The sequence below is a fragment of the Ambystoma mexicanum genome, chromosome 7q, assembly GCF_040938575.1.
Source record: "Ambystoma mexicanum isolate Mex_15411 chromosome 7q, UKY_AmexF1_1, whole genome shotgun sequence".
Lineage (NCBI taxonomy): Eukaryota > Metazoa > Chordata > Amphibia > Caudata > Ambystomatidae > Ambystoma > Ambystoma mexicanum.
Window position 1 is genome coordinate 530,151,360 of NC_090941.1, and position 16,242 is coordinate 530,167,601.

The following is a 16,242-nucleotide window of genomic DNA, read 5'->3' on the forward strand; positions in this document are numbered from 1 at the left end:
AACGCTCTCCTTCAGTGCAGTGTGTGCAGTGCCGAGGCGCTCCGGGAAGCACAGAAGCACCACAGGAGAGCCTTCATTGCGAATGGGTTGGCGACAGGCAAGGGCTATGGAGGTCATGGGATCAAACCAGGGGGGCAGGACCGACCGTTTATTGAGTACTGAACGTGTAATTCTCCCTAAGACTGATTGGACACTTGGACACTGTGGCAAGCACATGCTATAAAGCACAGCCAACAGGATGCACTGTGTCATTCAGTTTCTGCTTCTTGCAGGAACTGGACGGCAATACGGACGAGAGAGAATTATGTTGGGTGTATTAAGGTCTGCTTTAAGCACATTGTGAGGAAACAAGTGAGACCATATTAGCCTCAGAAAAGCTTAAGCTTTCGTGAAGTTAAAAAGGAAAACAAACTTTTATTAGTTTTACTTTCTTCCATTTTGGTCTCAGGTGAACTGACTCCCGAGAAAGATTTTTGATCATCCAGCACTGTCACCGGCTCTGATTCCCACAGAAGGTAATCATTGGTACTGACTTACCTACTTTTCAGGATCTGCATCACCTGTTTCCCACCCGTTTCCCATGGGAGATGGTCACGAAATCTACAGCCCCCCCGCCACCATCCTGGGAGGAATTTCAGGGGAAAGAGTTAACTCCTAAGTGGATCTGGCAAAAAGGAGTTTTATAGTGGGAAGACAAGCTCCAGACAATGGGCATCATTACGAGTTTGATGGTAACTCTGCCTAATTACTGTCAAACCCGATTACTGTTACCACCACTTGTAATCCCATGGTAAATGAGTAGGAACAAGTGGTGGTAACGGTAACCGAGTTTGCCATTAATTCTGCAGATTTGCAGCTGAATTACCAGAAAACTCGTATTCAGGCCCATTGTCTGGAGCTTGTCTTCCTACTATAAAGCCTGATTGTTCTAGGCCAATAATTCCTGTAAGGACCTTATGTAGTTGGTTGGCAATCATTTCTTGTATAGATTTTCACATCAGTGTTTGACTTTATTGGGTTGGTACGATGAGCATTTAGTTGGGCCGCGTCCCTGTAAATTTATTAAGGAAATCCTCCCCTTAGTTACCCAGTAGGCGCCTTGTGTCCACATATGGTTACACAGCTCTGCTAGAGGATCGAATAGTTCCTTAATGAAGGTCTTGTAAAGGACCAGAGTTATACTGTCTAAGCATGGTGCTTTTCCCAATTTTAGACTAGCTATGATTTCTTCTTTCTTTATTGTCTTGCTCAAAAGGTCTCTGTGTTCTGTGGGTATATTAGGGAGGGGGCACTGCTCTACCAACCCTTCAAATCTCATGGTAAATCCACAGGGCCAAGGGGTGGTAGGGCAGTGTTAATCCCCATTTTTCAGAGTCCTTTGGACTCCATAGTGACTGTATCAAAATTACCGCCAGCAGTAATTCTGCCAATTTTGCCGATTTCTGACAGTAAGGTGGAGGATTTACAGCCAGCTTCTTACTGGAGATAAATCCTCCACCTTATCACCAAATGTGTATTTATGTGGCAGCACTGCGGAGGGAACGGAAATACTGCTACATTAGTGCCATTTTTACCTGCGCCGCTTTGCTTGGAATGAAGCCCAATGTGAGGAAGGCTGTGGGTGCAATAAATATTCTGTGTACCACTAAGAAATCAGTCCTAATCCTCATGTTGGACGCGAAAAACAGCCTTTGAACGTGTTGAATGGCCATAACAAAGAATGGTGCTGTCAAATTCAGTCAGAGGTGCTTTTGCAATCTACTCTAGTCCACAAGCTAGAATTTCAATTAATGGCCTCCTCTCTGATAGTTTGTTATTAACAAGGCGCACCCGCCAAGGATGTCCCCTATAACCTTTATCATTTGCCGTGGCGGAGGAGCCCCTTGTGCTAAAGTAAACAAAACAAATGCAATCTCTGGGATTGAATACTTAGGCACCATGCATAATATTGTGTTATAAGCAGACAACATTACCTTATTCCTAACCAATGTGGCCAGCTCATTCTCACCATTGCCATCAGTCCTACAAACATACTGTTACGCTCAACTGGTCTCTGCGGGGGCGTTGGGGCATGGTTGGAGCCCTCCCTCGTCTTGGCTCCCCGGTGTCGGCTGTCTTCCCCAGCTGCCGCGCAGAATGTTGTTCTGGATGCTGGTATTGCCCCTGGGAGGAGAGGAGAGGAAGTGAGGATGGCGCGGCGGTCTAACGAATGTCCTCGCCCCTTTCGTGCCAGAACAGTGTGCACAAGAGCCTTCCAATGCAAGCTCACCTGCTATTTGTAATGCTGGGCTCTCCGTCCTGCTTCCTTTAGCAGCGGCGCATAGAATGGGACTAGTTGCTTCACTGGCCCGCGAAGTGGCGATCCAGACCGGCTGTGACCAATCCACTTGAAGGGTAAGTCTTTGGTTTTTCAATAATGTCTTTAGCGACGAGTCTTGCCTTGGTGGTAAGCAATAATGATGTCTTGCAATGTCTCTGCGCTTCTAGGTGTGAAGATGAAGATCGGAAGCGTGGAGCGATTCCTGGGATTCCCCTGAGGATGATGGACTCTCAAGGTCAACAGGTAACCTGGCCGGTATGATGGAAGTCAAGACTCAGGTAAGATGCAGCCCAGAGTTCGTGCTTATGAGATTTTTAACCTGTTGTGTTCTTTTCCCTTGTAGGAGCGGTCCGACAGCGTGGAGCAGAGTCCGGAGGCTTGAAGACAGTTTGATGGCTCCGGAGGAAGATACCACGGAGAAGAAGCGAAAGGCTCCCGCGTCGCTGGAAGTCCGAATCGGGAGAGAAGAGGCCTGACTCCGACAGAATGCAGGTAGAGTGCGCGCACAGCGATGGAGTGGCTGATATCGGGTAAGCGCACCTTCAGTGATGGAGCGACTGGAGTCAGGTAGGTGCACCTTCAGCGATGGAGCGGCTGGGGTCAGGTATGGGAGATGGTCTTCAGAGCTGGAGTACCGGAATCAAGGTAAGATACGGCAGTAAGCGTCACGCTGCAAAGCAGAGTAACGCGAAGCAAGGGCATGTGGTTGGGCTGGCCTTATATAGGCTGGCTCTGGCCCCTCACTTTAGCCACGCCTTGTGGCTCCACCTTGCCCAGCCCAAGGATTCCAGCACGTGCCTCCCAATGCTGTTCTATGGCCACGCCCGGCCCTGATGCACATGCCTTAGGCAGAGTGTTACAAGCATACATTTCTATGAGCCTGGCGCAAAAGGCGCCAGGACTGGGTCCAAGTGGCCCTTGGGGGTGATGAAGGCCTGCGCCCTTACCCCATGGCCATGACACATATGAAGAGATTTCTGCATTCAAAGTTAATCTAAAAATGTCTGAGGTGATGAACCCAAACATGCCTCAGGAACATATACTTCAGTTACGCAAAACAACACCTTTTCAATGGGCTAACGATTTAAGCTCATGTTTAGGTATTACACACAATCCGCTGTACTCACTACCGTAGCAACAAAAAAATTATTCAAAGCAATTTAGATTGATTAAAGCTGAACTTAAAACGTGGAACCTGCCCTCTATTTCATGGTTGGGGATGAATGGCTTCTATAAATATGACCATATTAACAAAACTGCTATATTTCTTCCAAGCACTCCCAGTTCAGAATCCCAGGATGGTCTTTAACCAGCTCCAGCAAGAAATAAATGTCATTCATATAGTAATGATCCCTCCGAAGAGTAGCCAGTTCAACTCTATATCGCCCCAAACATGGGGGGACTTGCACTCCTGAATATGAAGAGATATGATCATGTAGCACAGCTTAGAATGTTTAGAAATTGGGTCAGGTACCACTTCAGCAAAAGCATGGAAAGAATTGGTGTAGGAATTGGTAGGTAAACTCTTGAGGTACATGCCCTGACTTGCAGGCAAAGATAAACCCACAGCAATGTACGAGCTTCTATCCATAGGTTTGAGATAGTCTCCTTTCACAGCCCATTTATCACAAGGTACCACAACACAGAGTTCATAGTGGCCTACTAAGGATGTAATTTTGCCTCTGGATTAAGGGGGTTGTGAATTCTTGACTCAGATGTTCATTCAGCATAACTTGAGATCTTTTGAGTCAAGTAAATCCATGTTTTGAATTTTTAAGAAAGAGCACCTAAAATACCTAGGGGATCATCACGAGTTGGGCGTTGTGCCGGCAGTAAACGCGCCGGATACCGCCAAACACTATTAGCGTTACTGCAACTCAGTCCGGTGCAATTTGTGCCGAAAATGGGCAGAAAAGGGAGGTTTTTAAACCTCCCACTTTCCGCCCAACTCGAGATAGGGCGGAGCGGTAATGCAGCAATAACAGCGTTACTGCTGCATTTTTACCGCTCCGCCCAACTTGTGATAGAGTCCTTAGACACTGGGCTTTACAACACACTAACTAAAGGCGGCTACCAGAGCCCAAACAGAGCTTGAAAAAATAATAAAACGGTCCTAGTCTCAAAACTATTTAGATGTCTCAGTACTAAAGTGAATGAGAGCTTGCCCTCATATACTAATGCTTGGCATAAAGACTTTTGGGTTACACTGACAGAAGAAACCCAGGCAAAGGTTTGGGATAGGCACAAAAAAAACTTTGAGCAGCCCCGCATACACAGAAAAGGGATTCCTTTCGCGATGGTACCTAAAACCCGACAAATTAAAGCGTATTTTGGATGGGACAAGGCATTTTCTGGAGGGGGTGTGAGGAGTTGGTGGGGCATTTTTACACACCTGGTGGCACTGCCCCAAATTCACTACATACTGGAACAACACAATCAACTGCATTAATGGAATTACAGGCTGAGCACATCCGTGCACGGTGGAGGCCTGCCTTTGAGTCTTTTTGAGGTATGGAACACTGTGCAGAAAGCTGCTGCGATATGGATCATCTCCACAACACTCTCAGCCTCCCTTTGGAAATCACATTGTATCCTGACATGCAATGACTGGCTCCATAAAATGTGGACTTTGCTTAGTTATGAGAAAATTACATACTTACCCAAGGTAAATATCCTAGGCTTTTTTAACAAATGTCATTGTTCCCTTAGCTACATTAAGACGCCTATCAAAGGCCTGACTTGTCAACTACTCTTTAGAGAAATAGGTCTATTTGACTACAGTGGAGTCCTTTTAAACTTGCAGACAATGATTACAAGTAAGGCGGTGCAGGAAAACACTGCAGTAGTGCAGTGGTAACTCCATTATCAGTGCATTACTGCAACTCCGTACTACAACTTTGATGGACAGGTGGAGAAAGAATCTCCTGCAAAATGCTGAAGGTAATTCTGCTGCCTTACTGGTAAAAAAAATGCCAAATCAGCAGAATTACTGCCCAAGATGTCCTACGGACTCCATAAATGGGGACTAACACTGCCATACCACACTTGTAATCTGGCGGTAATTCTGCGGAACCAAGTGGCAGTAACAGTAATTAAATTTGGCTGTATTCTGGAAGATTTTGCACCGGAATACAGCTAAACTTGTAAAGAGGACCAATATACCCCAGCCATCCCCCATGATATAATGTCCTCTGTGACAAATGTATGCCCTATTATTATGACAACCTATGTCAACGGTGGTAGAACATATCAGAGAAGTTCAATCCGAACCGTCTGATTTCTGTTTGGCGGTGTTCCTGCTGTGATGTTTTTCTTTGGATTTACCTTGATTTGAAGTTGTTAGTTTTCCTGTTCACACTATTGTCCGAAGCTAGATTTATTGTTAATGCAAAGTATCGCTTTATATGTATTCAACCATATAATTAAAATATATGATTACAAACATGGCCAAGAAAGTAAGCACTGCCGCTTAGATGCAACAATACATTAAATCCATGGACGTTTAATACTTTATAAATGACATAACATGTATTATTCTCAACCAATTTTTCTACAATCTTTAGATTACTGGGCAGGTATGTAGAGTTTGCACATTAAATGTTATTTTGAAACTTAAGCAGCAACTCAATTTCAAATATAGTATTACTTGTTTACATTTCAGTGGTGAGATCAACTTTGACATTCATAAATCACAAAAAAGAATTAATCCATTTATGCCTTTTTGTGCTCTTTCCAGTTAATCTTTGAAATAAATATGTTGGGGTAAATAAGTAATTTATGAATTAAGATCCCAAAGTTGTTTCTACTTAAGAATGATATATAATATTTTCCTGCAAAACCCAAAAAAGAAAAGCTTATAAAAATCAAATATTCAAAGCTGACACAAATGACAAAGTACTCAGGACAAGGATAATTAAAGAGAGCAATACACTGGCGTCTTCTCTTGCCCCCTGAAGCACTCCCTTGTGCACCCTCTTCTTAAAAGACCCTCTGCCGACCCGTCCTGCCCGGCTAACTATTGTCCAATCTCCATAACTCCTTTCCTGGGCAAACACCTGGAAAAGCTGGCCATCTCCCAGCTCAATCTTCACACTGAATCTGTTGGTTGTCTCCATGATCATCAGTCTGGCTTCAGAGCTGCCAAAAGCACCGAAACTGCTCTCCTGAAATCCGCGAAGACCTGCTCTCCAACCTTGATTCCAACAACTCCTGTGTCCTCATCTTACTCGATCTCTCCACTGCCTTTGACACGGTCAACCATGCCATCCTGCTGAACCATCTCTGTGATAATCTAGGGATCACCGGTCAGGCCATGGCATGGCTGACTTCTTTCCTCTCTTATGGACCCTCCCAGGTTAACCTTGGGCCCTTCCCTCTCCTCTATCTTTATCTCTACCTCTACCTGTGGTGACGCCCAGGGGTCCAACCTCTCTCCCTGGCTGTTCAACCAATACGTGGCACTTCTTGCCCACTGCATTGCTGCGCTATGCCCCAACTTCCAGTGCTATGAGGGTGACACTCAACTCATTTTCAGGCTACCCTCAGCCACCTCTTTGCCCTCCCTCATCTCTGACTGTCTGTCCGCCATCCAGGAGTGGTGTGCCGCCAATGAACCCTGCCTTAATGCCAGTAAGACCAAGATTCTCCTCATCAGCACACCCGCTCCCTCTTTTCCTGTCACTCTCTGGCCGGCCTCTCTTGGCCCTCTTCCTGCTCCCACCTTTGAGGCATCTTCGACTTCACACTCTCCTCCTATCCTCACATCTCTGACATCTCTAAGAAGTCACACTACCAGCTGCACCTCCTCAGAGATATTCTTCCTTTCCTCTCCTTACCCCAGAAACTCGCTGTCTCCAGAGCTCTGGTTTTCTCCAGGCAGGACTATTGCAACAGCCTCTTTCTAAATCTGGTTAAGCATTAGTGACAAGGCGCGCACTCTGTTGCCAGTCAAGTTTTCCTGCATTGACTTCTCCTCCAAACACACGTTTTCATGACTCCATCAATCTTCAGGGAGGCTGTGTTTCTTTACCTTTTCAGGCGTGTCTTCATTTCCTTTTCAGGTGTAGCAGGTTAATTGACTATAGTGTCTCTAAGGATTCTGGTACTTGTATTTTTCGCACTTAATTTCTCTTGCAGGTAACTGGAAACAACTCCCTGCATAGCACAGATCTTACCCGTGATAGGGTCAGGGGGAAAGCCATGTTTGTGGCTCTCCATTGTAAGGCATGATGGCCCTGGTGTTGCAGCCTTTTGAGCCCGGGACTCCTGGAACATAATGGTTAAGAATTAGTGACAAGGCGTGCACTCTGTTTCCAGTCAAGTTTTCCTGCATTGACTTCTCCTCCAAACACGTTTTCATGACTCCACCAATCTTCAGGGAGGCTGTGTTTCTTTACCTTTTCAGGCGTGTCTTCATTTCCTTTCCAGGTGTCGCAGGTTAATTGACTATAGTGTCTCTAAGGTCTTTCTAAATCTGCCTGCTTCTACTCGACGCCCTCTGCAACTCATCCAAAACAGGACTGCTAGACTTGTCCTTGGCCTCAAGCCCAGGGATCGTTTCCCTCCAGTACTGAAATCTATGCACTGGCTCCCAGTGGCGGCAAGGATTAAGTTAAAAACCCTCTGCATTGTCCATAAGGCCTTCTGGGGCCTGGGGCCTCAATACCTTCAACTCTCTCTTCCTAAATATCTTCCTCCAACTTCCTCCAACTGACCTCAAGGTCAGTCGCTTCTCCAAGCAACGAGGTGCCGATAGATCTCTTTCTTCGGCTGGGGTCTCCCTCTGGAACAGCCTCCCTGAAACTTGAGGAGAATCATTTCCGGTTCCGGAAGCACCTCAAAACCTTTCTCTTTGCTTCAGCTTTTTCTCCTCCTCTCCCCTGCTGACTTCCTGGCTGAAACTGCATGGGTTATCTGGCTACCCTCTGATCTCGGGCCCAGGTTCCCTCCTCCACCTGTCGCCCACCTGCACTGCCTTCCTGGCAGCCCCGGACTAAGGGACTGTTTTCTGTTTCCCTACAGTCCCACTACCAGCACTTGACACCCAATATCTGCAATTACCCTTGCACTTGCCACCTGTGGGCCGGACTTTTACTTATTATTATTATTCCATTTTCCCATGTACTGCACTGTCCACTTTCCCCCCGCACTTTCCTCCTTCCCCCTTACCATGCACTTGCGCAATCTGAATGACACCTGGCCTAGTAGGATCGCTGTCTGTCTTCCCTCTGTTACCCCTCCCTTGCAACCCTTGTGCATAGGCACGTTATAAATGCCATATCATATCATTTCACTGATCTCTTTGCAAGGTTAAGGGATTAGTGGATGGCTTGGTGTTTTACTAAAGAGCTTTGGTTATTTAAAACCCATGATCTAAAAATCTGATTTAAAAAAGAAAAAGGCAATATAGCAGATTTGCCCTTGAACAAAAATTGACAAAAATTAAACATACCAGATTTGATTAGATTATTGGCGTCCACATCTTCTAGCTTGACATCAGAAAAAGAAGAATCCACAGAGGGCAACTTCTTCTGCTCATCTTTTATACTTTGTGCAATTTGCTGTATGAAAATGAAAGAAAATGCATTACATTTACATTACAATAGCCTTCAACAAAATAGAAGGGTGCGTGTAATTTCATATGGGGGACTCTACTTCTATGCAATCAATACAAGGATTTCTAAAACTGACCTTCGACCATAATTCTTTCTACAAAATAAAACCTTGTGAAAAATTAACTGGGTTTACTAACTGTTTTGTGACCTAAAGTTGGACAGCAAATACAATGGCTAACCGCCATTAAAGTAATCTCTGCTACAGACCGGCAGTCCTGGTTGTGGTTATCCATGAAGAACAGACGTGGTAAAAGCAAAACCTATTCTATAACAATGTTTCTGATGTATACAATATTCAGGGGATTAATCCATCTGCAGTCACTCTTAAATCAATAATAACAAATTATTGAATTATTGTTTGTGAAACACCTTCAGAAGAATTCCAGAACCGACAACCAAGATTTTAATATGTCAAGATTAAAGTGGAGGCGTTGAAAGGAGAAAAAAAAAAGAATGGAAAATGCAGGTAAAAGTCAACAAGGGCAAAGGAAACAGCTACGGTAGTGGGAATGGTGGCGATTGTAGGAGACAACATCTGTCTGAATGACTTGGATTGATGCTCCCAGACGTCGAACTGTGCTATGAAATTAGCACAAGTTCATGGTGCATTACTGAGGTTTGGTAAAAGCATTTGTGGATGTACCCTGGACACCATACAGCCTACCTATACTGCTAAAGCTGTGTCAATTGCAAATTATGGTGCTGTGGTTAGGGATTATTGCCCTGTAGTCCCAATTCAACGCAAAGAGAATCACTTCTTGCAATGTTTATTTGGAGTATATCGGGTGGTGCTCCAACCTATCTTTTACGCCTGTAAGCAGGTTGGGGTTTTATCTAATTCATGCTAAATTTGAAATCATTGAAATTGTGGGTGAGACTGTGGCACAAAAGTTGGATTACCATTTAACGAACTGCATCATTAAAGGCTTGATGACTTCAGATGTTGGCAGTAGTAGGCCCTTGGATACAATAAAAAAAACACAATCTGGCCATGTGGGTTTTCTAAGCCATGTATCAAACCATTTGAGGAAACATCAGTCAATATGACCAAATTGAATGTAGATTTCTTCCAGGAAATAACTTGACACGCCACATCCTTCAGCTTGCTAAATAAATGGTACAACACTATTTTGAATATTGTCCTCAATACTGAATGGATCATTACAAACTGTTTTTTGGATCCACGCAAGAGGGGCATGCTATTTTGCAATTAGCCTCTGTAATTGGCATGTGGAGTTCAAATAAGTGACAGATTATTTCATCATTTTGCTATTGTAATGATAGTTCTGTGGATGACTGTCCTACTCTAAATGATTTAAGGAGAATTTAAAAAAAAAAATGTTTTATTGGTTTAAAAAAAAAAAAAAATCAAACCTTTAACATACAAATCCTCCATTATCAAATTAACACATTATCCACACTACATTCAATAAAACGATACGTTTAAAACTTTAAATCTCCACTTGTTAAAAAATAAAAGAACAACAAAGGTGGGCAGCAGGAAGAAAAAAAAGAAAAGAAGAAACCTCCACTTTAGATAAACTTTTCATTCACCCCACTTCCTCATCACTCCCCCTTCCCTTCCACAGTTTATTTTATGATTCATTCCACCATCTTCATTGCAGCAATGGTGAGGCTGTTTCTTTTGCCCAAAAGGACCCATTCCCACCATTGTGTGGGCAACAATGACCAACAGAAGCTCATGTCTCCCTCCAGAAATGTACTTCTCACTTCCCATAGTGATTTACAGGAGGTTAGTAAAAGAAGCAACATTTCTACACTTCCTATTTCACTAAAAAAATCTACAATGAGCATTCATAATCCCGGGCCTTTTCCTTGCCCATTGAACCTCTCTTGTATTCAAAATGTTCAACCAGTATCTGAGACGGAGGCGAGAGAAATTTGCCCGTATGCAATTTAGACCTTTTTGCTCCCGATCTAGCGGCTGTCTCATTTTGTCCTGACTCCATTTCTCCACTGTTGTTGGAGTTTCTTTTTAACTTTGACAGGATTTGCCACCAAATCACTCATCTCTATACCTTTAACTTCCAAGATCATTTCCACCTTCCTTCTCCATTGGGTTAAGTATCTATCCTGTCCTGCTTTGTCAGGGTCAAAGATAGCAAAGGGGATAACTGCAAGTTCATATAAGCATTTTCTGTAGAGGGCAACTGTTTTCCATAACACTAGAAACTCAAGGGATTGCAACCTCAATTCGTGTCTGATCGAGTTCATTGGCAGCGAGTTAGGGAGTCTTAGTACTCGCCACCAGAAAAAGCCCTCTAGCCTTTCCCAGATCTGCCAGTATAGATGTAGAACAGCCTCAGCCCCATAAGTAAGGATCTGGACGACCTTTTGTTTATAGAACATAATAATTGGCACCATCGAAAATCTCCCATACCTTCGGTGGAGGGCTTTTACCTGATTGGTTAGTGAGGATAGCTTGGACCTTAGATGAATATAGTGTCCATTTTCATCCAGGTTCCTATTTACCACAACCCCCAGGTATATCATGGATTCCACTACTTCAAGGGATTTATCCCCTACTCTCCACGTGAAACCCCCACCCATCATGGTCAAGACTTTTGACTTTGCCACATTTACCTTCATACAATTTTCAGTTAGGAATTTTGTGAATGCCTTTATTCTCCTCTGAAGGCTAATGGCCATTGGATCCAAAAAAAACAAATTGTCCACAAATAGTACCCAGGGGACTTCAGCCGAATTGATTCTTGGAGGAAAGCCCACCACATCCTTCTGGGATGTCTCTAAATCAGGAATGTAAAGGCAGAATAACAAAGGGTCTAAGGCACACCCCAGTTTTAGACCTCGATGGGTAGGGATCTTCCTGGTCAAATGACGTCTGTCTGACAATCTGATCCGTACTGAGGTGTTGGAATACAAAGCCTCCCTGGCCTCAACCAGGTCGACGGGGCAATTCCAGGCTCTCAACTTAGCCCACAGCTTTTCTCTAATTGCGCCATTGAAAGCCTGTTCAATGTCCATGAATGCAACATATAGCCATGTTTTTGTATCCAGGGTCCTCTCTTTAAGGATATTAGTAATAAAGAGATTGAGGGTTGTCCCTACACCCTTCAGAAAACCCGTTTGTCTTGGATCCAGAATTCCATTCCTACCCGCCCATGCCTTTAAATCTCTCAGCAGAACGGTCGCAAAACAACTTCCCCAATGAATGAAGGAGTGCGATAGGGCGGTCATTTTTAGGTTCGGCCCCATCTCCCTTCTTTAATATCGGGACTATGTTTGCCTCCCGCTAGGAGGCTGGTACCTTCCTGTTCAGCATGTTCTGTGCAAACATGGAGACCAGGAGTTTTCCCCAACTGTTCCTTGTTTTTCTTCAGTTCCCGATTAGAAAGCTCATCAGGCCCTGTTCCTCTCGATGTGCTCAGATTCCCAATCATCCTCTGGGCGTCCTCATCGCCCTCACCCTCTACCTTTTGTGGATCAGCAAATAGGGTAGTATAATGGGACACCTAGGCTTCTTCCGCCACCATACTTATAGAGTTGGCCGCCCTAAAGTTACCTCCATTATTTATCAATTCCCAGAGATTTCTGGTATTCTTAGCACATACCGTTTTTAGCATATGCTCTGCATCCCGCTGGGCTCTCCCTATCCGAGAGGTGATCAGCCAAGTCTGATATTTTTGTCTAACTTTCTGGATCCTTTAATTCTTTAGCATTTCACCATCCCTCCAAATCCTTCTAATGGTAGCCCGCATTTGGCGTCTAACCTTCACCAATTCGATGTCATACATGTTTCGGGGACATATCTCCTTTACCTTTACTACTCTCCTACTGACAGAAATCCTTCAGGATCCAGTAATAGTCTACCCTTTTCAGGTTAACTCGGATCACTGCTTTGTATTGACTAACTATTTCGATAACATCCTTATTTCTCAGCCTTAACCTATTCTTACCCCCTACCAACTCCACCTCCCCCATTCTCTCAAGACACTTCACTGGTTCCAACAAAGATATCGAGATTGCCAAAAGGTCATGATCACTTGACTTCTGCTGCAGTATCTCGAATCGATACACCTTCATTCTCCGATTTTCGGACACAAAACAATAGTCAATACAAGATGTCAGTGACCGTCTCCCCCAGGTACATGCACCCAGGATATCTCCCTTCGTCTGAACATTGAGCATATGCAACTCTCTTAGCCTAATGCCTGTCATCCACATACAAGCTCTCACTCATCCCATTCACCATCTTTCAATGGGCCTCCTTCTTTGTTAAGGAGTTTGATATTTAAATCACCACATAGAATAATCCTGGCATCATCTCACTCTCTCATGGCCTTATCCACGTGCCTCATTATGGAATCCATGAATTTAATTTCTTTGGACATATTCACTCTCCAGTAGATGTTAACTAGAAGATAGGTAGTACACTGTCCATTCAATGATCTTGTTAGATTCATGATTTGCACAGACGGGCTAGGGTTCTCTGTGCTAATTACATTAAGACCTGACTCCATTTTTATTAGAGTCAGCAGGCCTGAGAAGGGGCGTCCAGTGATTCCTTTGGGAGCTGCATTCAGATAGGTCACATATCCTTCGCATTGGGGTACCAATCAGAGCCATGTCTCTTGGGGGCACAAAACATCGAACTGATCCAAAAGAAGGGACTTTTCCATAAAGAGAACTCTAAATTCTTTTGTATTCCACGACGCGACTCTAAGGGTCTGCATCGTAGTAGAACCATCAGTCTATTCCTGGCCAGGATTTCCTAAAGCCCCCGCTAGCCAATCCCAAGCTCTTTCATCCTTCCTTGTGTATGCCCCTCTCCATTAATATTGGGCTTTTTTTCCCCGATTTTCCACTGTGAACTTTAAGGGAAGGAGATCATTTTTTGAAAAGGAAGAGGGCTTTTGCTTAACCGCATGTGTATCATCCCTTGAATTATTATCTTGTTTTCTGGGGATATTTGATCTCGAGTCCCTCATTGTTTTATTATTGTTATCTGTTGCCTCCTTCCAGTTGGCTTTGATCCTCTCCTTGTAGTCACTTATTTCGTACCCTAACGGTAGGAGTTTCTCATTCTGTGTCAGCAGCAGGTTCTTCTTCGACTGAGAGGCCAGATGCAGAATAAACCAGTCCGTCCTCTTTTCCAGTATGAATTCCACCACCTTGATGTCTTCTGTAGATATCTTTAGTAATGGTAGGATGCAATGCAGTGGTCTCAAGACATTTCTCCCATTCAAAATCGGTACATTAGGCCCAGCAATAATTCGTTCGAGATAGACCTTAGGGCTAGTCGTGGATGCTACCTCTTCACATGCTCTCGGACTTTCTTTTTTCAATCGTTGAGAATTGCCCTGAGACTCCCGCCCTCCTTTCGCCCCTGCCACCTTTTCCCAGTGAGCTTTTACTGATCTTGATCCTAGGGAAATTTCCTTTTTCTTTTCTTCCATTATCCTAAATCGTACTTAATCCATTTGTGCTGCCGGTTGGGTTCCCTTAGTGGTGGACTTTTGCTTCAGAGTATTTTGAAGTTGAGTAGCTAGTGCCATTTTTGTCTCAATTTCAGCCCATTCCGATCTACTCAGATCGTTCCAATTGTCATCCTCTTTCACCCTCTCTATTTATGATACATGATATGATAGGTTATTTAAAACGCGCTTAGTACCCACAGGTTTCTAAGCGCAGACCCGGGGATCGAACCTGTGGTGCACTGCGGCGTCTTGCTTCCAAGGCGAGCAGGTTGCCCCTGAGCTATCCTACCAAGAGATTTCTTCAATCAAATCACTGATGCAGGTATCTGAGAGATCGACTACTTCGTCTTGGTTCTCAATAGGTGGCGTCATCAACAGTTCACCAGCTGCTTCCTCAAGAGGTAGCGTCAGCTCTTTTCTTGTACGCTTAGATGTTGGTCTTCTATCCGTTGGTGGCGGAGAGTGCAGATTTTTCAAAAAGGCTCTCGAACCATTCGATTTCCGCTTGGCCATAGATGTTATATTTTTGTTTTTTTTTCTTCTGCTGGGTGGCCGCCTTTGTACCACTAGCAGAGTCTTTTATGTTTTCTAGAACCTTGTTTGATTTGAAGATTGAGAGGTTTCGGGGGCTTTGGTTTATTTGGCGTGATCACAATCACTTCCTTGTCTATTTTCACCTCGGTGCCTGACAGTGACTGGTGGGAGGGGACAACTTCCACCGGCTTCGGTTGTTCGCATTGGGCTCTCATCCACTTGCAGTCGGCCAACAACGCATCCATCAGCAAGGATTTATCCACAGATTCCCTCCTTGCTAGGTCACAGAGGTGATTTTTCCACTTCAGGGAATTTTCCGTCTCTTTATCCAATCGTGAATCCACCTGCACAGCCAGAGTCTCCAACCCCACCATCTCATTTGGCTGTAATTTGGGCGGATTGATCCTGCAGGGAGTTGTATAATGCCTCATACAGTTTCGTAAATGGTGTGAAGGAGGATGATAGGGATGCCATCACTATCTGTTGGAAGCAGGCCCGGTCTTCTGCTCATGATGGCCCTTCTCCTTTCCATTGGTTCCACCGTGAGCTCCCGGAGTCCTGCTGCGAGGAAGCCCATGAGGGGGTAGAGGGACCACTTCCCAGACCCCCCACCCCCACACTCTTTAGGGCCTCACTATAAGGTGGAGAGCCCCAATCTACTCCCTTTTCATTTTGTACGAGATCTTCCCTATGGGGGTTTAGCACTTCCGGCATTTACAGTCCCTCCTGCAAATTATATTCCATAGGGAGTTCCAGTTCCAACTGAGCCGTTTGCTGTTGGACCGATTTCCAACAAAACCACCCTCTCATTCTCTTCAAAGGGGTTGCCTTCCATCCCATTTTCAAGCTCCTGTAGCTCAACTTTTTTTGTCAGCTTGTTTCAGGGATTTATCTAGCACTAGTAGCCAGTTCTTCACGTAGGATAGACTGGACATTTTCTGTTGTGCAATTCTGTTTGTTAAATCCATTAACTCTCTGGCCAGATGGGCCGCCAGCTCAGTTTTTCCGAGATCTTACTGGACAGCGGGCTAGCCCCCACCCACTCTCATACCAGCTATTGGGCACCTGTGTGGTTTGTTCAATCTCATACTGTAGTTCTTGTGTCTCTTGTGCTGCATGTCCTGCTTTCGCCATAACTTAAAAATGTGCAGACGCATTCTCGAGACTACCCTGACCCTTGTTCCAGGCGAAGCAGCCAAAGCTATTGTTAGCAAAAAGGATAAGCTAAAATCACTGCCAGCAGCAAGTGTATCTATACTACCTGAGACAGACCTTGAGAATGATTCTGGCGCTGCTGCCAAATCAGCTGTGTTTT

At 44.6% G+C, this 16,242-nt stretch overlaps 1 protein-coding gene across 1 annotated transcript in view; it reads right to left on the reverse strand.

The window, feature by feature from the left end:
- The window catches only part of COG3 (component of oligomeric golgi complex 3), a 1,080,852-nt gene that overhangs the window by 529,782 nt on the left and 534,828 nt on the right, over positions 1-16,242 (reverse strand). The window contains exon 14 of the mRNA XM_069640775.1: positions 8,772-8,880. Within this exon, the coding sequence (XP_069496876.1) occupies positions 8,772-8,880 (109 nt within the window). The remainder of the gene's footprint in view (positions 1-8,771; positions 8,881-16,242) is intronic.